The following is a 24,607-nucleotide window of genomic DNA, read 5'->3' on the forward strand; positions in this document are numbered from 1 at the left end:
TTCTCATCAAAATGATTTTTTAGGTTAAATATGGAACAGTTTTGTGTTTTAAAAAATAAATAGCCCTGCTAGAAATTGCATGTTGAATACAAGTACAATATACATACCTATTTCAACTGCTGTCCAGATCAATGCATTTTTTAATATGTGTAAAATATTTTAATATGTAAATTGCAGTTGTAATTTGCTGGTGTACCCTGCCTGCTCAAGGTTGCGCAAGATGAAAATATAATTAAGTACAAATGCTGATGTGTGATTGATAGCTTAGCCTTGAGCAGAAAGACGAGTTTTTTGTCTGAAACTTGTTGTGTATGAATGTAGTCATTCATAGCAGATTTAGGTTGCAATCTTGTGGTCTCTGGGAGAACATGTCAAGGACTATAGAATGATGTGGATCTCTCTCTCCAACTGCAGGAAAGGAAGTCTGTAGGTGGAGGAGAGATCTACCTTCCCAAGCCATCTCCTTGTGGGTGCTGAAATCTAGCCTGCCCTTGCAAAAAGGGGGTGTTCCAGGGATTTTCTACATAAGGCTTTTGTGCCATTTTACCGAGGCTTACAGATTCTTTGTGGGATTAAGATCAGCTCCTTTTACAGATTTTTTTTCTGGGGGGTTTCTTTCCCTGCCTTTCTATATGTTCCATTATGTATCCATTAGGTGGTGATGGCCTGATCTACACCAAGCGGGATATTGCACTATGAAAGCTGTATGAAAGTGGTATATAAAAGGCAGGTGCCACACCAAGCAGGATATAGCAGTATGAAAACGGTATATGGTATGTGTCATTGGCCCCAGCAGTTGTCAGTGCACTTCAATACCATTATAAAGTAGTAGTGTGGCTCCTGCCTTTCATATACTGCTTTCATACCACTTTCATAGTGGAATATCCTGCTTGGTGTAGATGAGCCTGCAGAAAGGCTTCCTTTGGCAGATCCAGGGAGATGTGTTTGCACTCCAGCCACTCTCCTAGCTTTTGCCCTGATGGTGTGGGTCTGACAGGGCTTGGGATCTGGCAGTTCATCTGCCAAGAATCCTTTCTCCTCAACTCTCATTGGATTGCTCTGCCCATGGTTTTTTATGAGCTATTCAGTCTATAATCAAGCTGGAGAGGGATACACATAGTTTGAGCCAGTACACCCATCAAGCTAAGCCACTCTGACAATGAGCTATAGTGAGTTAGTTGTTTACCTGCTAACCCACGTTACTCTTGACAGACTTGTTGTGGCTCGTTTCCCCCTTAGTCTTCCCGCCCACTCCTGGCACATATCTCATGGGTTTTTGAAGTGTAACCTCAGCAATCTACTCCGCTACATTGCTAATGTGTGCTTTTGTACTCATTAGTGGAATAGAGGTTGTTGGTTTTTGTAGATTTCCCCCACCCCACCCCTTTCAGAAGATTTGTGCAAATGTAACAGTTTTTTTCACCTTTGAGAAGATTTGTGCATATTTAATGTTATTTTTTTAAAGAACTTTTGGGGAGATTTGCACAAATCTGCTAAGCACAGTAATTACTCCACTTTAGTGCAGTAAGTACTCTGTTCTGCTCAGAACCTCTCTTCTGGGAAAGGAGAGGGACCACTCTTCATCTTCCAGGTTTTCTGTAGTTTAAGGGAGAGATGTCTGCTTTCCTGCAAGTTGGACTTTATTTTTAAGAAAAGCAGAGCTCCCCTGCATTTCAATAACCTGGTTTGCATTATCACTGCAGACATTTTGGCTCATTAGCCATGGTGGGTTGTAGCACCAGGTTACCAATCAGAGGCTCTGCCTCCACAGCTTCTTGTTATGTGCAAACCCGGCAAGAGTTGGTTGTTGGGGTGGTTTAGGGCTGGTTTTAGGGTTGCAGGTGGTTTGTTAATCACCCCAACAACCTACCCTTGCTAGGTTTGCATGTAATGTGAAGCTACAACACCCCACCACCACGCCCTGAATATTCAAAACGGTGACTGGAGAAGAGGTGATTTTTCATCTGTCATTTGGACTTACTGTGGAAGAATAGGGTGGCTCACCATTTGCAAGGAGATGAGTATGGGTTTACTGCGCAATTTTATGTAAAACTTTTGGAACACTCACTTTGCTTTTCCCCAGTGCAATTTTCTTGATGAAAATAGCCCTTGCTGCTGTTGGCCTGCTATGTGCAACTCCCAGCTACTTTTGAAAAAAATAAAATGATCCTATCACTGATATCCATAATCTTACCTAGTTTAGCCCTAAGTGAAGGGTGGTATATTGGAAAAAAACTCTGTCTCAATATACTAATTTTAGTCCAGTCACTGACCATAAGACCTGTAGGAATTTTGAGGTGGACAAATTTTCTCTTCAAATGCTGTTAGGGCAGGCCTGAAGGAAGGGTAAAATCTTGGGTAGACATCTGGCAACCCGGGCATAAATTTTGTAGGATGCCATTTTGTTTGGGGCATATACGCACAGTTGCTAATACTGAATTTCGTAATATTCTGTTCTTGTCAGTATACCTATACTAAATACGACATTTTTTTGGATTCCTTATACAATTTCCTATTAGATAAGACTATTTTTACTCGTCTAGGACCTTTCACTGTGAATATTCAAGGAGAAAACACAGAAAAACACACACGAGGGTAATAGAATGCAATGTATTGAAGCATCACAATGAAATTATAATACATAAAAAAGAATGGTCACTTTAAGTACTTTAAACATGTTCCTGAATGTCACAAGACATTTTGCATTTGCAAAAGGAAGTACAAGAAACATTGTTTTTGTGCCACCAGCATCGTTTGTCAAGACAGCTTTTGCAACTACAGGTAATAATCCCATCTTCAGGTAGCTCAATAATGCAAGGGTCTGGCGTGAGTGTTGAGTCATCAGCACATATTGTCCATCCGAAATCCGTTGGGGCTAATGGTTTGTCCATTGTCAGCACTGTAGCGTGTGAGTATACCATGTAAAATGATCTTTTCAGGTGACCTTGCAATGAAGAGCTTGTGCAAGGTAAGCCTTGTATGTTTGGAATATTAGCTTGGGTCATTATTTTCAATCGAAGTGCATCAAATGTCTTGCACACTGAACGTGGTTTTAGAACCTTCACCAAGTATTCCTCGGCTAGCTGAAAGGATTCATTGCTTGGTGGAAAACGTCAACCAAATTTGTGCAGATATTTTTCTGGTTCTGCTTTGAGCGATGAACTTTGGTGCCTATCTTACTGGTCACATCAGACCCTGTCAGAAAATGGGTAGCAAGAAGGATGTTTGTAGTAGTACCTATCTTGTCCACAAGAGTATGAATTGGTATGATATCTGTTGATGCATTTCTTATCCACAGTTCAGAGCCCATTATCATTAAGAAACTTGTAGAAATGAATGAGTAACAAAAAAACATCTGTGTCATTTGACAACACAACAATACGTTGCAAGCCTTGTTTAACGGCATGGAAAACGTGAGGAATAATACATAAGTCGGTCTCCTCAATAGTTTCTTGAAGAGTATCCTTGATTTCTGTGAAGCTTTCACCTTTTATTGCTAACGCAGGAGTAGGCCCACTTTCAAGCAACAGACTGCTATGGATAGTTTCCCATTGTTGATTAGCAGATACCGTCTTCAGAAACTTGCTCAGGGCATCTTGAATAAAACTTTTGTTGTCAACTGACGCCCAAAATCTTTCCATCTGCACAGGAAGTTTTGTATTGGTAGCAATGGAAGTCAATGGTAGTGGTTGCACAGAAGATCTTCTTTATCTCTCAGCATTTTTTATTGATGTTTGAAGGTAGCTGTCAAAAACGTAGTCAACACGACTGATTATACAGACGGCATTCACATTACTGTCAAGGATTGTAAATAGGTCTTCAAATGTGTCACTTCCCTTAACTGGCAACTTTCACAACTGATTCATGACATCAACACCCACACAGGTTTTCAGGGTATGTTCTTTTTGGAAATTTCTGAGATCTGGGGTTTCTACTTTTTTTGCCAACTCAGACGTGAGTTGAGACTTCATGGACTTGGTAGTAGCACAATTCTCATTTAATAATGAAGAAGGTGACAAATCGTAGGTCAGAATTTCTGCCATTGTCATTCCTCTCTCTTTGGCAATATCAACTTTTCTCTGAACCATCAATTGATCTTTGATGACATTTTTCACAGGTTTTTTTTTTTGTCTTCATGTGTTGTGTTGGACTTAGAAAAGTGAAGAGTTTTTGCTGGTGAATAACTGCCGATAGTGGTTTTGAGCGGGTTATAAACCTTTCCTCTCGAAACAAGAAGAAAACTTCTTGTGCAGTCGTCAGAAATTGGAGCATCTTCTGGGCATTCAATGCTGGAACAAATTCATTGGTTAGAATGTTGTGAAGCTTGACTTCACCTTTTTCAAGGTATGGGTTTTCTCTGCTTTCAACATACTGGAGCATCTGTTGGATGTTGGTTTCCATTCTACTTCTGAGGCTTCCTGTTAATTCATGATGCATTATCAGCTCATAGTCAAATGGTTTAATGTTCATCAGCCCTTGAAATGTTTTTCTTATGAGGAGGATTTCATGATAAGCAAGCTCCCATTCAGCAATGTATTCTTTTCTTTTTGTTTGGCCGATGATCCCTCCGGCTGACTTCTGAGAGCAGTTTATTGTTTGTTCGAGAGCCTTATCGATTCCCACTGCATTAAACTTGCCATTTGTTCTTCGAACAACAAAATGACCTTTTTTGAACTGGTCATATACATCAGGATAATGAGTCTCAAGATTAAGAATTTGCTCAAAGAACAGTGAAATCCATCTCAAATAGCTGATTCTATCAAAAATCTGGAAAATTGGAAGGACATCCTTCACTGTGTGCAGGTACCCTTGGAAGTGCAGGGTTCACCGAACATGACTTTATTGTGTACTGTGCAAGGTTGCGACAAGATTCCATAATATTATTATAGCTGACTGACAGTCCAGCTTTGTTGAATAAAGTGATAAGCTGCTTGCTCTTAGACTGTTCGTGAATTGAATGGCCAGTCATCAGATGCAGAGGAGTCTTCTTTCTTCTCTTATGAACACTGTAGAACAATATCTGAAAAAGGGCTTTCATTCTGCATATTACAGCATTTTCTGTTTGTCCAGTGATCTCTCCAATTTCATCATTGTCTGTTTCTTCTTTTTCATCTTCTTCTACTTCAGATGAAGTTGTACATGGTTGACTGTTGTCATCATCATTTACGTGGGAAAGGATGGTCAGTTTATCCACATTAAATATATGAGATAAGAAATCAATTAGTGGGTGTGGGATTGGTGTTTTTTGCCATGATTTTTCTAGCTGGTTTGCATCCCCAAACTCATTGTCAAGGCTGAAATCTGTTTCCAGGAGCGATTGTCTAATGAGTTTGCCAGCCTCCCTAATAGAGTCTACAGAACGTAGTTTGTCTGCTACTTGATCAACAGTGAGCTTTGATGAAAAAACAAGTTGAGACTGGGTTTTTTGGTAGTGGTTTACAAAACTGAATGTTAATTCCAAATATTTTTATCATGTACAATTTTACTTCTTTATTTGTAAGTGAATCTTCTCCAGCTTGTTTGTTCACAATCACGAATCTCACTAAGTGTTAGACCATAGCCATGATCCAGAATGTTTTGAAGAAGTGGTTCTATATCCTCTGTTCTGTGGCCTTTGGTTTGCGTTTGTTGTTCATTCTTCAGCTCACTTTTTTTTTTTTTTTGGTATCTTTGGAGATACACTTCATGACAAAGCTTGTGGTAGTATAAATCTGCTCCAAACACCGAAGAATGATCTTCAAGATCACAAGTTCTGATGTATACATCGTCCTTGAAGAACAGAGTGGCTGCAAGAAACGTTTGAGCACGATTGATTCCACTTATTCTATTTTTTTCTTCGTTGTTCCTGTGTTTCTGTTTTCCACAAATAATACACGGAAGATTTGTAGGATCCACCTTAGGCGATGGCTGGTTGTGAGAAACAACATCACCTCAATATGCATGGCTTTAGTGCTGAATCTTCCACTTCGTCTACATTTGATTGTTCGTGTTGTTTGGCTTCATTTTCTCTCTTTTTCTTCAGTAATGTTTTCTTTAGTATATAGGATTTATAACACTCAGTTGAACAATGGTACACGAACTCACAATCACGTCCAATGACACTGATGCGTTTAAAAACATCATCTTGTCGTATTCCAGCTTCAGCCAAGATTTTTTGTCTTCCTTCTGTTATAGCTGTTGTCTTCCCCTCATTGTGTTTTTGGCATATAATACATTTTGAAATGTCCGCATCTGTTGAAGTTCCACTTGCTCGGCACAGAGGTAGGCCAACAATTTGCTTGTTATCCCCCATTTCATTTAGTCAGTCTGAAACAAAATTCACATGAGTTAAGTATTTTGTACATTAAAATTTATACAGACGGTGACTATAAGACCCGTAGGAATTTTTAGGTGGACTTGTTTTCTCTTCAAATGCTGTTATATTTGTACATCAAAATATAAATATCTTTTGTCAGGAAATAACTAGATAAAATTTAAAAAAATGGTTTTAATTCTAGCAAAATAGAGTCAAAATAGTCAAAATATTCACATTCAAATGTCCTAGAGGAGTAAAAATAGACTTATCTAATAGGAAATTGCATAAGGAATCAAAAAAACATGTCGTATTTAGTATCGGTATACTGACAAGAACAGAATATTACGAAATTCAGTATTAGCTACTGCGCATAAATGCCCCAAACAAAATTGCGTCCTACAAAATTTATGCCCGGGTTGCCAGATTTTACCCTTCCTAACAGCATTTGAAGAGAAAACTTGTCCACCTCAAAATTCCTACAGGTCTTACGGTCAGTGACTGTATTATTTAATACAATTAACATTTTAGAGGTTTTAAAATTGATGGAAATATATCCTTGTTGGTAATTGCATTGAGATCAAACTATGAGATGTTCAAATATATTTCTTTCATATTAGGAATGTAAATCCAGATAAACTTTGAATACTGTCATTAATGTTGGTCAGTGTGTCAACAACCTTGAGAATATGCAGATTGTATAGGAAGAAAGCTTTGCCAATTAAAGCCTTGATGTGTAACATTTGTATGTGTATATGTGTAACATTTCTACTAAAAAATGCAGCTGGTTTGGAAATAACTTCAAACAGATCCAGGAGTAATTTCTGGAAAATGCTCTGGTCTATTGAACTCAATGGGATTAACTTCTGAACATGCATGGGATTGTGCTGTAAGTTTCAGATCGTATTCAGGCAAACTCATTTTACAGTAATAAAATAAATTTCTTAACCCAAATTTTTGATTACATACTTCTATTTTGCACCTCTTCCACTCCTTCTTGTCTTCCTGTCCACTTTACTTTTTGACTATTTTTTTTACAGAATATCAACATTAAATGTAACAGGCTTTCAAAAGGAAAAGGATTCACAGCATGAAAGCCTTTAAAGAATTTATTTATTTATTTATTGAATTTATATCCCACCTTTTTTCGTCCAAGGAACCCAAGGTGGCGTACATAATCCTCCTCCTCTGCTCCATTTTATCCTCACAACAACCTCCTTGACCACGCTGTGAGGTGCGTTGGGCTGAGAGTATGTGACTGGCCCAAAGTCGCCCAGTAGGTTTCCATGGCCGAGTGAGGACTAGAACCCGGATCTCCTAACTCCCAGTCCCACACTTTAGCCATTATTATTATTACATATCCGCACCATAGCGGAAGCTCTCTGGGCGGTTTACAAAAGTTTAAAACAGTGAACATTAAAAAGAAAAATACAAAATTTAAAACCATAAAAAGCATAAGGTACAGACAAAACCAGACAATATCCACTAAACCACACTGGCTCTCAATAAATTGTATAAGATGTTATAAATTTTAACATGTTATGCCACTCATCAACCAAGGCCTTGTGCGGGTGTTTCAAAATCAATGAATTAATAAAATGCAAAATAAAATAAGATAATGTCAAAGAAGATCAAACCAGTCCATACTCCAGGAAATAAAGCCAGACTGCTCACTTGAGGGAATGATACTAAAGGCAAAACTGAAGTATTTTGGCCACATAATGAGAAGACAGGATACCCTGGAGAAGATGCTAATGCTAGGGAAAGTGGAAGGCAAAAGGAAGAGGGGCCGACCAAGGGTAAGATGGATGGATGATATTCTGGAGGTGACAGACTTGACCTTGGGGGAGCTAGGGGTGGCGACGGCCGACAGAAAGCTCTGGCGTGGGCTGGTCCATGAAGTCACGAAGAGTTGGAAGCAACTGAACGAATAAACAACAAAAATAAAACTAATAACTGTTAAAATATAAGCAGCTTTTTTTCCCTTTTTTTTTTTTTTTTTTTTGAGAACCAGCCTTCTCAAACATACGCTATCTTGAAATGTAAACAGCTTTTTAAGGGTTGGAGTGGGGATCTTTCTTTTCACTAGGGTGTCTTAGGCAAAGAACTAATTTTAACACATTTCCATCACAATAAAATATTTATGGACACAAGCTGTGTGCGCCTAGGGCAGCAGTAGAGGAGATGAAAGAAATTACAATTAGAACTGCCATTAGGCACCCAACACCATGTATTACAACTGAAGTTTTTGTAAAGTTTTGCTACCACTATGTTGAAAGACATTTAGGAAAGGGGGAGGGGGAAACCAGCTCTTCCGTGATTAAGTCCATCTACCTCTTTGTAGAAATAAGAGCTGGACAGATTACAAAATATGCTAAGCAGTGTTTGATTTGACAGAGTTTCTAAGGCACTAACCTTTATAACGGGTGGGCAACTTTCTTAGAGGTAGAGGGTGACATTGACCACTGCAGCACTTTTCAAGAGGGCAGAAGTGGATGGGATTGGTGGTGGGTACAGACAAGCTAATTTATTTTTTGCTTCTTTCAGTCTTGTTGGGGAGGGGAGGGGAGGGGAGGTGACAGTGTCCCCTTTTCTGCAATCTGGATTTCCCTATTTTGTTTTCCTGTCTTGATCAGAATTACTGAGAGAGGAAGAAGCTTTAAACCCCCTCCCCAATCTTGATCAAGATCACTGTCTATTTTCCACAGCCCAGGTGAGGGCTGATCAGATGAGCCGCAGGAATAGTGGGGCTTTAGGGACTCTGCAAGTCGCATAGAGAGTGATTGAGTGAGAGATCCAGGTTCTTACATATGCTTTAGAAAGTTGCATATGGCCAGCAACAAAACCTGTTTTTCCCTTAGACCCAAGTCTAGTTCACTTTAGCCTCTGGCAAACCATTTTGTCAGCTCAGGGGAATAACACTTTATGCTTACCTGGCAACCACTGAAGTCCTTATTTTCAAGGCAGCCTAGAAGTAGTGATTAGTGAACTTATCCAACTTGCTCGTCAAGTTATGAACTCCTCTGTCCAATCTTGTGATGATGATTCTCCATTCTGAGATCTCGTGTATATACCAATTGTTGTGCATCTTGGAAATTGTAATATGGTGCCATGCTCTGCATCATGACATCATGAATCACTATGTTATGTTCTCACTCTGACTGGCTTTTCTCATGTACCTCACTGTTTACTCTGCAGTCGGTATAGAGTCAATGTGAGCTGCTGTGGAATGATTGGAAGTTGCAGAATAGGAACTTCCATATGGTGAAATGCAGATCTCCTCCTTGCTTCTCAGTCATCCCAGTCTGTACCATGCCCCTCTTGACCTCCTCCTCCTTTTATTCCCTTTCACAATGCCACCCACAAGCACCCAGGTCTAAAGTAAGCATTTTCTTATCAAAGAAACAAAACACTTCTGTCCAATACTAGAGAGAAATGCCCTTGGTTGACAAGCTGGATAATGAAAAGAAATGAAGTCACAAGTGAAAAAAGAAACATTGAACAAGGGTGGATACCAAGCTCCATTGCTGTTTCTTCACTTTTCAAATCCAAACTTTTACACTGATTGGTTTTGAAACAGTAACTAAAAGGTTAAGTGACATCATTCCATGGGTATGAGTATTGCAAATGGGATGTTTATATTTCCCTCAGAATGTAAAGAGTTAAACCAACCAACATTGCACATGTACAGAAATGGCGGGATTTAGATGCTTTAGTCATTCAGACTACACAGATGCTTGTAATAAATAAATCTTGGTTTGAATAACAAAAATATTAAAGTTTGTTAGATACCGTTCAAGTTTGGTACACATAATAGATTTTTACCATTGAACTGCCTAATTGCCAGGTTTCACAGTATCCCTTTCCTGAGTTTCTTTTTACAGAAAGAATTTTCTGGATCTAAGAAGGCAGCTAGTCGAGTAGTGATGTAGAGCTATGAACAAGAACAAGTAGAAGCTAATGCAGGGGGACTTTAGGTGTAAGTAGAGAGTTTAACAAGAGAATGAAGGCAGAACAGGTCCTTTGGATGATAGGCCGGAGTAATTTTCAAGGCACTACACTAAGAATTCCTATTATTTTGCTACTGAATTAAAATAAGTAGAATACAACCTGCCCAGTTCTTCGTTGCATTTCATCATAACATTCAGATAGAGTCCTCTTGGTTGTATGCTTCACTTAATAAAAGCTATGGAACTGAAGAGTCATGCCGCAGGCATTTTTAATTCAAAATTAATATGCCACTTTACTGAACTGGGTTAAATAAAATTTGTTTGGAACTGTAGCAAGTTATATGGTTTTGAGAACAAATGTTTGTGAACTATATTTCTAAGCATTTGTATCCAAGGCTAGCCAGTGAGTCCATGATGTCGTACATCATTGCTGCCACCCCTCACTTGGATACACAGTTCAGTTCATATTCTACTAATGTGTAAAGTCAATGATGCCACTAGATGCCACTGTAGTGCAAATAGTGACAAAATGCAAGCATTAACCATCTATAGAAGAAATAACTTCCAAAACAGCTGCTTTTTCTGTCATTACCTATGAAAACCAAATCCAGTTCTGTGCTGAGAACACAAGTCATTCTTGGGGGAAAGTAGTTGGGGAGAGAAGTGAAGCATAGAAAAAGCAGTCAAGTTTGAGGATCTTCCAAGAAAAAAGAACTTTAGCTGCAGTTCTATAAACAAGATAAAAATTCATATGGAATACAATTATGAAAACAAGCCAAAGTCCATACCTGTAAAAACTCACCCTTAGTTAAATGTTCTTTGGTTTTAAGGCATATTTCAGAGATGACAAGCTACTTTAGAGGGAGCATATTATGCAGAGCATTTGCTTATGGTATTACTTAACAGAAGATGGATGTAATTTCATTCCAATGATCCTTATGAGATTAAGCAGTTATCTGCCTCTATGATATACTACTTTGACATATCCTTGCAAGAAATGTTTTTGAAAATAATTGTTCTGTGTAACCTAAATGCATTTTAAAAGTAATATATAGCCACAAATGAAATGTATACGTGCTCCTTGATCTGAGCATAGAATGTAATATAGAGGGGAAATTTGAATGCAACCTTTCCTCGCTGGATTTAAGAAAGCCTGCTGAGACCCTCCTTTGGATGCTTTCACCTACAGAGGTCCACTTCTCCAGGTGAGTGATGACTAGGAGTGCCTATTCCCCAGCTATAGAACTCTCTTCCAAGGGAGATCCACCTGGTGCCTTCATTGTTACCTTTTGAGGACCAGACTCTTTCTGATCGCTCATGCTTTTGGTTGATATTTTAATTATTGTTTGTGTTGGGAGGGCAGCATTTTTACATGTACATGTGCAATGTTAGTTGTTTTTACTATTGTCTTTTGCTGCTTCTATTGTACAATTGTTTATAATTGAAGCTTGTTTTATTTTTAATGGTATTTTGAAATTATTGCTATCTTGTTAACCACTTGAACTGAACTTAAAAGACCAAAGCTTGGGAGGAATCAGGGAAAGTGAGTTGGTGTGAATAGGCGCATGACAGACAAGGCAAGAACAATAAATTCAATGGATCTTTGCAGAAGTGTGGTAGGATTTTATGATTTTAGGCTGGTAAATGTACAAACATTTCCTCCTTCCCACATATCAGACAGAGTGGTATGTTCTCACTGACACAAGCAATAAGCCACCATTCACTTTGACACTTTGATGGTTCAGTAGTGCTAGAGGATAACATAAAAGTAGCACAGGTACTTCAGTTCAAGGATCCATCTAATCCAGCATTTAGTGCCAACAGTAGCAAAAGCCAGTGTCTCTAGAAAGTGTACAGCAGAGTAGGGCTATACAAATCATGGGCCAGCTGATGCATGCCTAGGTTTCCCCTCTGTGGGAAGTAACTTTGCAAAATTTAAATTGTTTCAGTGCTTATTCCCGAAACAACATTAATAGTGGCAAGTTTACATAATAATTAGGCTGGTTTTGCTGAACTTCCATGAGAAAACTTTTTTTTTAGACCACAAGTTGTCTGAGAGACTATGGAAAGTACATAGTGCCAGCATCCCAGTGGGACTTACGGCTAGTGCAACAGGGAGTTAGCAGGTTCTAAGAGCAATCTGAAATGAGCAAAATGCTTAATTCTCAAACAGTGTTCAGTGGAGCTTGCAGAAGTTTGCTCCAATGACCTATCCCTAATACCAAAATGAGCATTTCTGCTTGTTTCCAGGGTTACTTTTAGAACTTCCAACTACCTGTTAAGCAAGTAGCAATGGGTGTGTCCAGACTGTAAGCAATTCCTCCACGATGGCCAACCAGTTTTCTCCACAGCCATTTCCCCTCTCCTGCTTGTTAAGCTTGCTTGAGAAAGAGAGGGGACTGGCAGGGAGGGTTGGCAGCAATGTTTATAAACATTGGTGGATAAAAAGCAATGTTTTAATTTAAAAAAATAATCAGATTTTTAAAATTTAAATCGGGTTTTTTTTTTTAATAAAATGCTTTTTGAGGAAAAATCTAGCTAAAGATAGTTTTCTATTTAAGATACATTGTAGTCCAAAGGTTATTCATCATGAAATAAGGATTAGTTATTAATTATGTAGCATGAGGCTGTTTAAATTTTTTGGTAAATGAATTCCATTAATCCATTCATAATGTTATGCTCTTCCAGAGGTTTCTGTAAGATTATTTTTCTCCTTCCAATAAAATACAGCAGAAAAGTTGTCCAAATATGAATGATTAACCTATTAAACTGGAGATAGTTCACCTTGCACTAATTTCATAATTATCTATCTATGATGTGTTTCTAATAGTATAACTAAATCAGTATTTTTTTTAATATAACTGTAAAACTAATCTGAAAAGATGCTATTCTAAAAATGAAACCTTCATCTGGTTGTAAATATTAAGATTATACCAGCAAGAATGAGACTTTGGTAACTCTGAGTTGTGTAAAATATAGCGAGGAAGAGTGCACTTTTCCGGGGGGAGGGGAGTCACATATCAAGTCTTTCTGAGTAGTGATTTAAATCATGATGATTTAAATCATGATTTAAGTCTGATTAAATCAAATCCACCCTAGTTGGCAGCCCAGAAGCCCATTATGAGCTAGGTCCCCATTTGTTGGATTTGTGTGTGCTGAGGGTTGGCTTGACTTTATGAGCCCCTCCATACTGGTTGGTTGTTATATCACTAATATTTAGGTATTCCATAATAAATAGGTGTATCTGTTTTCATGTACATCTTAAATACAGCTAAACAGATTATCTCTCTGTATAATAGGGGCAGACAAGCAATTGTCCTGTAAAATTACACTGTTGCATTTTCCTTCTCACTGCTAAGTTCAAAGAGACAGTTATGTTACCATTTTATTTGAGACAATATATATGTGAAACAGCTGGCCAATTGCCCTTACATCTAATTTCAGTTTTAGTAGCTACTCCATTTGCAATCCTTGCCATTAGTGGCCAGGTCAGTATTAATTGTTGGCCTACAATAGTATGTTCAGTAGAATTCCACATTGTCTACATTTTGTTTATCTAAAATGCTAATTTTGATTTCAACCCCCTTCTGTTCTGGTGAATGGGTAGGGGACGTGCAAGAATCTGTCCTCGTCACAGCAGCAGCACAGATTCTCTCTCTCCTCCCCCCCGCCGCCCGATAGATTTATCCCATGGTTGGATGTAGAAAAATGTCTCCCGTCCAGCCACAGGAGACATCCCCCACGATCTATTTGGGGATTGGCTCTTGGGCATGGAAGAGGCTCCTTCTATCTCCTAAAGCCAATCTCCAGATGGATCATGGGGTGGGAGTAAGGGACATGCACATCCGTGGTAACACATGGGGCCCTGTGATCGTTGGCACCCTACCCAGGGATGGCATGTACCCATGCTGGGAAGTGTGTGGGGAGCTGAGGATCACTCTGCCCCCCCCAAGGGACAGCATGATTGGTGACTCCCCAAGCGCTTGCCAGCCTGGGTTTATTTCCTTTGTCGACAGAGCCCCGCTGGGCTAGAGCGGTATGGGGTTCTGCCGCTCTTGCCCCATGACCCTGTTGGCAGGGGAAATAATCAACAGAGCCCACCACATGACATGATAAGCAACAGTTGTGCAGAAACACAACTCTGCAAACCATTGGTTATCTCTGTTGGTTATTTTTTCAAAATAATCAACCATAGTGTGGTTTTTGCCCAACAGACGACATGGATTATTTAAGCAATGGTTGATTAAATAGTCCACCATTGACTAACGTTTTGTTTGCACTGAACCAATCCGTTGTTACTATCATCTTATCCTGGGGAGGCAATGGAAGTTTTAAGCTAGTATTTGGAGGGTATTTTGGAAATAATGAGGGTGAACAAACTGAATCAATCTAGGTTAAACAGAAGTACATTTGGGGATTCTGATTATCCTGGAAGATAAATCCAGCCTGTTCAGTGTGGGGTTCCAGTCCCCCAAAACAAATTGGGGGGACTCCTGGATCTGTCTCTTGTTTATATATTTATCAATATATGGTAGCAGTGGCATTCTACAAATTCTGTCTGGTACAACTACTGCAGCGTTTCTGGAAAAGGCAGACTCAGTTACAGTTATGCTCTGGTCACCTTCAGGTTAAATTACTGTAATGCGTTCTATGTGGGGCTGTCCTTGAAGATAATCTGGAAACATCAGTTGATCCAGAATGCAACAGCCAGGCTGTTGTCTAGAGCCAGCAAAACAAATCATACTTTGTCAGTTCGGTGCCAGTTTTAGTGATTACAAATTTGTTTCCAGAGTGAAGTCTTTAAATCCCTAAACAGTCTAGGACCAGGCATCATCAGGAGCTGCCTGCTTCTATTTGAACCTATTTGAAGCCCACAAATTACAGATGGCAGGTTGATGGGGAAAAAGAAAGGACCTTTTTGATTGCACCAAGACTATGGGACAACCTCCATACCCCCTTTGGTTCCCCCGTTTTAAGTGTTATTTCATCAGGCATTTTTCGTTAAGGCTTTTAAAGATTTGTTTCTTGTTGATTCTTTGATTATCTGCTCTTTTAGTGTATTTTAAACTTTTATGCTATCTTGTAAGTTATATTGCAGATAAAAGTGGGATATGCATTTTATTAATAAAATGTTAATCTTATTGGAGTGAAACTGGAAATAGGGCAAGGTGAGTGAAGAACAAAAATATATAACAACAGTAGCCTTCTTATGTTCTGCTACAGGACATCAAACAGCTAAATGAGTGAGAGGATCAATGCATAATTTATGTGTAGCACAAGGGTAAGACATAATAGTCTGCTGCTGGGCTTCTTACAGCTTCCTCTGTAGCACTTGCAACTGGTCGCCCTGAAATAGAATGCATTGATAAATGACATTGATCTGGGAGTATTGTATTTCTTATGTTCTTTGAGAGAAATAACAATGGTATCAGATTTTATCTATCTCCTTAGGTCAGGGGTGTGCAACCTTTTTCGGCCTGTGGGGGCATTTGACATTTTAGAAAAGTGTATGAGGCACCACTACAAATTGCTGAACTTGGTAAAATCTTGGGGCCACCCCAAGCCTTAGATTCCCGCTCTTCTTGCCCCTTATTCCCTTTATTCTCAATTTTCCTGGCCCTTTCTATGGATTCCCACTTTTCTTGTCCCCCCCACCCCCACCAGATTTGACACGGGACTTTTGCCGAACTTCTATTTAAATGAATTTGATCCCCCACCCAAAAACAGCAGGAGGGAGGGGGAAGCCCATCTACCTAAAAGAACCTGTTGCCCCAAAGGTCCTTGGTGGGAGATGGGCTCCCCCCCAAGCTGTTATTATGCGAGGCACCTTTCCCCCTCAACTCTATTACAGTCGGTGGAGCAGTATTGCTTCATTGGGGTGTCTTGGTGCACACCAGTGCACCCTGTGGGCACCACATTGCCAATCCCCAGTTTATTCCCCAACTCAAACAGTCATAGCAAAATCTCTGCATTGCTCCTCGGTTTTACCCTGGTTGTGCTTTTATATTGTACTTATATAGTGTTTTGTTTTATACTTTGATTCATATTTAATGTTTTTAACTTTTGTGAACTCATTTTTTAAATTTTTTTGATGGTGCTATAGAAATAAATAATAATAATAATGCCACCATTCAGCCAAAAAAGGCTCTCACAGCGGCTTACAGAAGTATTTCTGGACAGTCCCTGCCCACAGGCTTACAATCTAAAAGACATGACACAAAAGGAAAGGGGATTGGGAGGGAGGAGGAGGAGGGGGGGGGAAAGGAAAGCAAATTCAGGCACTACAATCTTAGTTGCAAAGTTCAGCAGTTACAGTTGACAGCAGGAGGGAGGGGGCTCTCAGCTGGAGCTGGACCCAGGCACGGTGGAGAGGTGCCTGGCTGCTGCTTCCTCCCTCACTGGTGGCCTCTGCAGTGACAGTTGGTGGTAGGAGGGAGGGGGCTCTCAGCTGGAGCTGGACCCAGGCACGGTGGAGAGGTGCCTGGCTGCTGCTTCCTCCCTCACTGGTGGCCTCTGCAGAGACAGTTGGTGGCAGGAGGGAGGGGTCTCTCAGCTGGAGCTGGACCCAGGCACGGTGGAGAGGTGCCTGGCTGCTGCTTCCTCCCTCACTGGTGGCCTCTGCAGAGACAGTTGGTAGCAGGAGGGAGGGGGCTCTCAGCTGGAGCTGGACCCAGGCATGGTGGAGAGGTGCCTGGCTGCTGCTTCCTCCCTCACTGGTGGCCTCTGCAGTGACCATTACTTTCAATAGAGACTGAAAATCAATACAGGATACTACTCTAGGTTGGGCATGTTCAGATTTTGCAGACACTTTTTGGCATGGTGTGTTAATTCACTATTGTACTGCATTTGCAGCAATCAAATCATTCTATTTCCTATTTTCAGGCTGACAGTGCCCTTGATTATGTAGGCAAATTGGTGCCGCCCATACATAGGAAGGGGGTGCTTGCAAGCTTGGGGGAACCCCAAAGTTTGCAAAAGTACCAAAAAAATGAGGAAAAAATCCTGAGGGAACCACAGGACTGAACACGCTCAGTAGTCACAGAATACCAATGGACTGGGAAAGGAAATGGGAAACCAGTGAGAGAGGGAATGGAATGGAGTATTGCCGAGGAGGGCATAACTGATTAGGATGGTGAACAGGAGCACACCACATTGCAAGGTGGTTTTTTTTGCAGGTCCCACTTGTAAATCCAATGAGAGGCACTAGTATATATGCATCAGTCAGTTTTCCCTTCAGCAATTCCTTGAAGAAGAGTAGATTGCAGAAGTTAGTTCTGAAAGATAGCTGTCCTGCAGAAGAAGGAGCAGACTTGTTCTTTGTTGACCCTGGAGGTAGTAGAAATTGTATGGGTAGAAATTGTACATTTTTGTTAAACACTAGGAGAAACTTTCTCATGGTAAATGTTATTCAACAGTGGAAGAGACTGCCTTGGGATATGGTGGACTTTCCTTTGCTGGAGGTATTTAAGTAGATGCTGGAAGGCCATTTGTCAGAGATGCTCTAGTTACATCCTGTATTGCAAACCCTCTATTGAGCAGAAGACTGTAGTACTAGATGACCTCTAAGATCTCTTTCAACTCTTATTCTTTGAATCCTTAAACAACCTTTAAATGTACTTGAGCTTGAAGCAAGTAGGCCTTTTGCATAAGCAATACTGAAAATGAATTTATAGCATATGCATACTGGAGCTTTTCTAACATTAGCACATCATATTGTTAGATTGCCTTGTTACAAATAATACTTACAAGCTGAGGTTATCTACTGTTCTGCCAGTGTTGTCCTATAAAAATCAAACTGTATTCAGAAACAATTATGTTAAGTTAAAAGTAGACTGGTGCCAGTTGCCAGCAATCTATCCCTTTCCGATACACTATCTGAAGTGATGGTGGAAGAGAAGAATGAAAAATTGGTGGCTGGTATGTGGTGAACAACAAAGTCAAAGAGAAGTGAACTAATTAGGCAGATAAGTCTCAGGTGGAAAATCTGCATAATTATCTATCTACATCATTTATAATTTTGCAGTAATTTTACACTACAGATATGGTAGGAATAAAGGTGCTGAAGAACATGGTGGATTATAACTTGACAGATTACACTGTTCTATTCTGTTTTACAGGCAAAGTCATCAACAAAGATTTGCGTCACTACCTAAGCTTGCAGTTCCAGAAAGGTTCTATTGACCATAAACTACAACAGGTGATCAGAGATAATCTCTACTTGAGAACTATCCCATGTAAGTGTTTAACTTGCTGACATAACTCTTTTGGTTAAATAACAGATATTTGAAGTTAACATCATAAGTAATACATATTATATGGTAGTAAATCCTGCTTGCATCCTGTAAGCTTAAATGACATCCTGTCTGTCACTGGAAATCTCTTCTCTCCCCCCTCCCCCCACTATTTGTGGCTAGCTGAAGTGTGTAAAGGTGAACTCCAGACCCCTGTGTTCTGCTAGATGTGTGGCTTGGCTTTTCTGCTGGCTGCTGGTATTTAGTTGTCTGGGTTTTGCACATTTTGTTTCAGGCATGTCCTGGCTTCAGACTATATAAGAAGCTGCCTTATTTCAAGTCAGACCATTGGTCCATCTAGTTCAGCATTGTCTCCACTGACTGGGAGCAGCTCTCCAGAGTTTTAGAGAGGAATTTTCTCAGACCTGCCTAGAGATGCCAAGGGATTGAACCTGGGACCTTATGCATGCAAAGCATGTACTTTGCCATGGCCTTCTAGCATCAGGATGTGTATGGATTACACCCATACCAATATAAAAACCTAATATTAGGTCCATGTCTCTTAAAGGGCTCACAATAGCAATAGGGGTCATGAAGGAGAGGAGAAAGAGCAAAAAACAAATGAGCATAATGAGGGGAAAACAGAATTTTAAAATTAACATTTTAGTAGAAAGCTGGGGTGAGTGGGAAGGATGCTTGTTGGACTGCAACTTTCATCAGCACCAATCAGCATGATTAGTGGTAAACAGTTTTGGGAGAGTCCCAGGTTGCTTAGCCTTGTTTTACAAGACAAGACTAGTTATTCTTAGTATCTAATTCAGAGGTCTCAAGCCTGTTTTGGCTGCTGGGCACACTAGGAGTTTTGAGAAACGGTCACCATCACAAAATGGCTGTCATGGGGAGATGGTGCCCATTCACAAAATAACTCTGCCTTAATATAATATTTTGGATATTTTGACAAAGAAATCAGCCTGCCCTCCTCATCAGCTGTGATTTGTGTGTGAGGTCAGTAGTAGCTGATCTTTCTGTCTAGGCAAAAACGGTTGCTGCAGGAACGAACAAAGAATTCAGCATGTGAACTTAACATTAAATACAGTCTCATTGAACATGGCAGCGAGAATGTAGAAAGAGAGTCTGTCTACCAAATTCTTTCACTGTAGGTTGATCGAGATAAAATTGAAGCATGCAATTTTCAGTTAAAAGTGCAAACTGACTACGAAAAATTTACTTACTATCACCAATTTTTGTATTTTATGCTTTTTATGGTTTTAAATTTTGTATATATCTTTTTAATGTTCACTGTTTTTAACTTTTGTAAACCGGCCAGAGAGCTTCAGCTATGGGGTGGTATATAAATGTAATAATAATAATAATAATAATAATAATAATAATAATAATAATTACAGTGCTGGAGCAAAAATGTACTTACTGCTGGCTAGTTGCATCCAACTGTGACTTTGCTTCTACTGGTTACTTCTGTTTAGTTTTCATTTTACTTTGGCGTTCTAAGGACCAACCACTTGAGGGACAGGGAGTGTGGCTATTTATGAGATGGAGGTTATGCTGTTAAAAAAGCAATCACATGTACTTTTTAAAAAAGAGATGGTTCTCCTGATCTCTAGAAATATGCTGTTGCTGTACATGACAGGTACAATTTTAAAAAGGTCCCTTTGTTTTGATGTGGTTGGTCAATGATTTTCCAAAATCAACAATAGAAAACAATGTTAATGAGCAGAGAGTTTAACTTCCATGCAAATTATCTAACAAGGTGGGAAGAATTCAGTAATGTATGGAACCTGCTTAGGAACTCGTGAGGCTGCTGTTGAGGAAAGAGTTTGGGGAGGAGTGCATTTTGGGAGGCTGTTTATACTTTGGGGGGCAGACCACAGAAGCTGTGGATGGATTATAGCTATGTTGTCATATTGATTTAAAAATGTGTTTGTATGCCCACTGCTCCCCGTAGGCTGAGGGGAACTGGACTGCTGTTTTGGTTTGGATGGAAGTTGCAATAGGAAGAAATATATTGTTATTCTCCTGTTTAAGCACCAGATATTGGCAAGGAAAGGAAAATTTAACAATGGCTTTTCCAGATAATTCATGAAAATTGATTCCAGCAGTTGTACAAAAATACAACAACAATAATCTTGAAAATACTTCCATACATGAATCAATAATATGAGGTGGAAAATTTGGGAATTTTTCCAGTTCATTTTTAAGCTCCAACACCATTTGATAAATTTGGGTTAAAATTCCCTTTGAATATCAGAGATCAAATTCAGATCTTGTGCACTTTCTTACAGGGTTACTTATTTCAAAAGTAATTTGAATAAAATACATCTGTCCTGAAAATACTGAAACATCAGGATTTTTTTTTTTTTTGCCTGCCTACTGTTTCACACAGTTCTGTATATGTTTGCATTACCCCATCTTTCAACACACTTTTAATTACTGAAATGCTGTATTTCCCCCAAACCTCTATGTTGCTTAGTATATTTGTATCAGCCACCTCTTCTTTATAACATAGTTGTTCAAGTGGACAGGCCTGGGATTTTATAGATTTGAGACATGTGGTATATATCTTAAACCTATTCTCTTTTATTTTAAAGTTTTTAAATTTAAAGATTGAAAGAAATTGGAATTCATTATGCAGCATCCTATAGATCAGAAAACATAAACAATTGATAATTCTCAGAAAATATACAAATTGTCAAAATTAATATTTTTAGTATATTTGTTTATATATTGAGTTTATAAAAATGAAACATATATATATCAATTTCAAAATAAAAATAATTCCACTGGACTGGTTTTTTGGGGAAGCCTGACATTAAATTCAAATGTTCTAATTAGTTATTGAGTTGGAAAAACCTCCAGGCTGTGTTTAAGTTTGTTCTTGAAATACTCCTCCTTCAATGCTGAAATCTCAGGAGATCAAAAGACTTTTCATTTAATAAATGCAGGTGAAAAGCATGACAAAACATGAAAGGATAGTCAGTTTCACCAAAACGACAAGATTTGTGGGATATGTTCTGAATGTATAACAGAATAGTGTCTTTGCTAGAGGTGTGGGTCCCAATAGTAGTGAAGTTATGTGCATCAGATTGATCAGCAGTAATGAAAGAGGCTTTGTCATGTCTGTAAAAAGATTTGCCTAGGGAAGCACGTTTCCTCCCTCCCCTTTGGGATAACACAGATTCAGGTGGGTATGAGGTATTCACTCCTTGACAACTAAAAGGTTGTTAGGACTATCTGGCAGTGTTTGGAAGAGACACAGGTGAAATGCTGGAATGAGGAAAGTTTTCGAACTGAGTTTTTCACCCTAGATAAGGTACCATTTTGGAGAGACCAAACTCAAACAAGTAAAATAGCTAATAATATAACAAGAGTGGGTGGTGTGTATTTTTAAAATGCATTAATAAAATAAAATTTTATAAGATATTTTACTTTTTAATTATGTTGCTGGTCCCACTTGTAAGCCATTAAATTTGAATATTAAAGCAACCAGCACCCCCAAGAAGCCATATTAAGAATGGTGTGATTTTAATATTCACAAATAATCTGAGGTTGGGAGTGAGTATATAAAGTTGCCGATGACATTAAAATATGAGGTGCTGAAAACCCAAGCAAATTGTGAAATGTAGATTTAAGAGCAATGCGTTCTTTCCTACCAACCCAGGAGCTGGTATTGAGAGAAGGAAGAGATGCATTCCCTATAAACTCCTAGACCGAGGACTAGCTAAGTCAAGGAAACTAAGCATCTGCTTTCTTTCTCCCATCTGCTGAAGCTAGGTCCCAGGTTGAAGCAATGTATGGGTCCAGTGCTCTGCCTCACTCCCTTTCCCCCAAACAGATTCCCAGGCATACTATGTTGAACTATGTTGACCGGGGCTGATTACAGTGAGCATACAACTCCCCTGTTAAAACAGCTCCACTGGCTTCCAGTCTGTTTCCGGGCACAATTCAAAGTGCTGGTTATGACCTATGAAGCCCTACATGGCTCGGGTCCAGGTTATTTGAAAGACCGTATTCTCCCTTATGAGCTGGCCCATGCTTTAAGATCTTCTGGAGAAGCCCTTCTTTCAGTCCCACCATCTTCACAGGCGTGCTTGGTGGGAACATTGTAGAGGGCCTTCTCGATGGCTGCTCCAGTGCTTTGGAACTCTCTTCCTGGGGAAGCTAGACTGGCTCCCTCCTTGATGGGCTTTCGAAAGCAGACTAAAACTTGTTTGTTCCAACAGGCCTTTGGAGAGTAATTTGGTCCTCCATCTATGTTAATGACGTATAATTTTGTTGTGTGTTTTAATTATTATTATTATTATTATTATTATTATTATTATTATTATTATTTATATTGCACCATCAATGTACATGGTGCTGTACAGAGTAAAACAGTAAAACGTGTATTATTTATTTATTTATTTTTACATTTCTTTTTCTAGGTTTTACAATGTATGTTTTAAACTTTGTAAGACCGCCTTGAGGCCCAGTATTGGGCAAAAGGCGGGATACAAATAAATATAATAATAACAACAGCAACAGCAACAACAACTCCTCTCAGAATTAGCTTGAGAGAGATATATGTGTGTATGCATCATCATATTGCATTCCAGTTTGTTCTCAGAGTTCTGTTGCCTATGTAGTTTTAAATGTTTTAAATTTTTCAATGGGGAGCGGTATATAAATATTCTAAATAAATAAATGTTCAAAAACTAAAAAGTATAGTAATATGCGAGTTAGAGGGACTGCTTTCTCCAATATAAATTGTTTCTTCATCTCTTCAGTCACAAAAACAGATAACACACGCATGCCAAGGACTAACTGCAACATGTTGTTGCAAGATACCACTTGTTTAATATAGAACGCAGAATTCAGAAATACTGAATATGGAATACAGAAATACAGAATATAGAATATAGAATGCAGAAGCTAAGTGAAAGCATTATTATTTTTGTACTTGGCTTTTACACTTCCAATGATGCTGGAAGCACAACCCTTGATTATGGGTTTGTCTTCTATTTCAAAATATGTTTTGTTGTAATTTTCTTTGAGGCTTTGATCATTCAAATTCTAAAGTACATGTAGCCGGCAGCCTACAGACCACATGTGGCCCTCGAGTCTCTCCTGTGGTTCATTTGAGTGCTTTATCCGCCTCCTTGAAGTTCCCTCCACTGCCACTGCTTACTGCCAGAAAAATACCCTTATAAAGAGAGCAGTTGGGTCATTGATAGAGGAGCTGCTGTTGCTTGAATTTCCCCTGGAGTGAATAAGGAACTGGTATGCTCTCCTGTATGCCCTCTACCAAGTTTCTGTTACCACCGCTGCCAATTTTGCTGGTCCCTCTTAGAAACTGGCGTGTTCTGCAGTTGTCTCTCTGAGTGCAGATGCCAGAGCACACTGTGTTCAGGCAAACTAGCTGCTGTTCTGAAAGAAGCTATTTGTTTTTAAAAAGCAATGTAGGTTCATTGGCTATAGTTGACTGTGAAGGATAAAGGGGGTTCAAGGGAAAATTAAAGAAAACAATACTGCTTTTAAATACCTATTCATTTTATCTTGAAAAATAATACTCTTTAATCTGTGCCTATTTTGCTGTCATCTGAAATAACCTAATTGAATTCAATGAAACTTACTTCTGTGAAGAACCAATGCTGTTAAAACTGAACCTTGTTTTCATGTGAGACAATCTGTGGGTGGCTGGGGAGAACCACAGTGTGTGTGTGTGTGTGTGTGTGTGTGTGTGTGTGTGTGTGTGTGTGTGTGAAAGAGAGAGAGAGAGAGAGAGAGAGAGAGAGGATTAATACAGGGTGGATGGAGGGGTGAGAGAGAATGAAAAAGACAGAAAAGGGTTGGCCTGGCTCACTATTGGCTTTTGCCACACTCACTGCTGCTGGTATGTGGCCCCCAGACACATGTTCATGAAGAAATGAAACCCTTGATGCCAAAAAGTGGTCTCCACAAGCAAAAATGTATAGGGAACTGTGAGCGTGCACATAAGTACAACCTCAAGCATCCCTGTGTGCCTGGCTTCTGTTTAGACCTTCATTTAAACCTGGTTTCCATTTAGACCTTGAGTGCAAAGGTCTGTATAAGGCTCTGTGACTGCATTCAGCTGAATGTGTTTACAGAAATTCCGTGAT

The 24,607-nt window shown here is 39.3% G+C and overlaps 1 protein-coding gene across 3 annotated transcripts in view; it reads left to right on the forward strand.

Moving 5' to 3' along the window:
* The window catches only part of MAGI3 (membrane associated guanylate kinase, WW and PDZ domain containing 3), a 152,513-nt gene that overhangs the window by 49,083 nt on the left and 78,823 nt on the right, over window positions 1-24,607 (forward strand). For all 3 annotated transcript variants that reach the window (XM_063143362.1, XM_063143371.1, XM_063143380.1), the window contains exon 2: window positions 18,360-18,476. In XM_063143362.1, coding sequence (XP_062999432.1) covers window positions 18,360-18,476 — 117 coding nt within the window. The remainder of the gene's footprint in view (window positions 1-18,359; window positions 18,477-24,607) is intronic.

This window comes from Elgaria multicarinata, chromosome 1 (assembly GCF_023053635.1).
Source record: "Elgaria multicarinata webbii isolate HBS135686 ecotype San Diego chromosome 1, rElgMul1.1.pri, whole genome shotgun sequence".
Classification (NCBI taxonomy): Eukaryota; Metazoa; Chordata; class Lepidosauria; order Squamata; family Anguidae; genus Elgaria; species Elgaria multicarinata.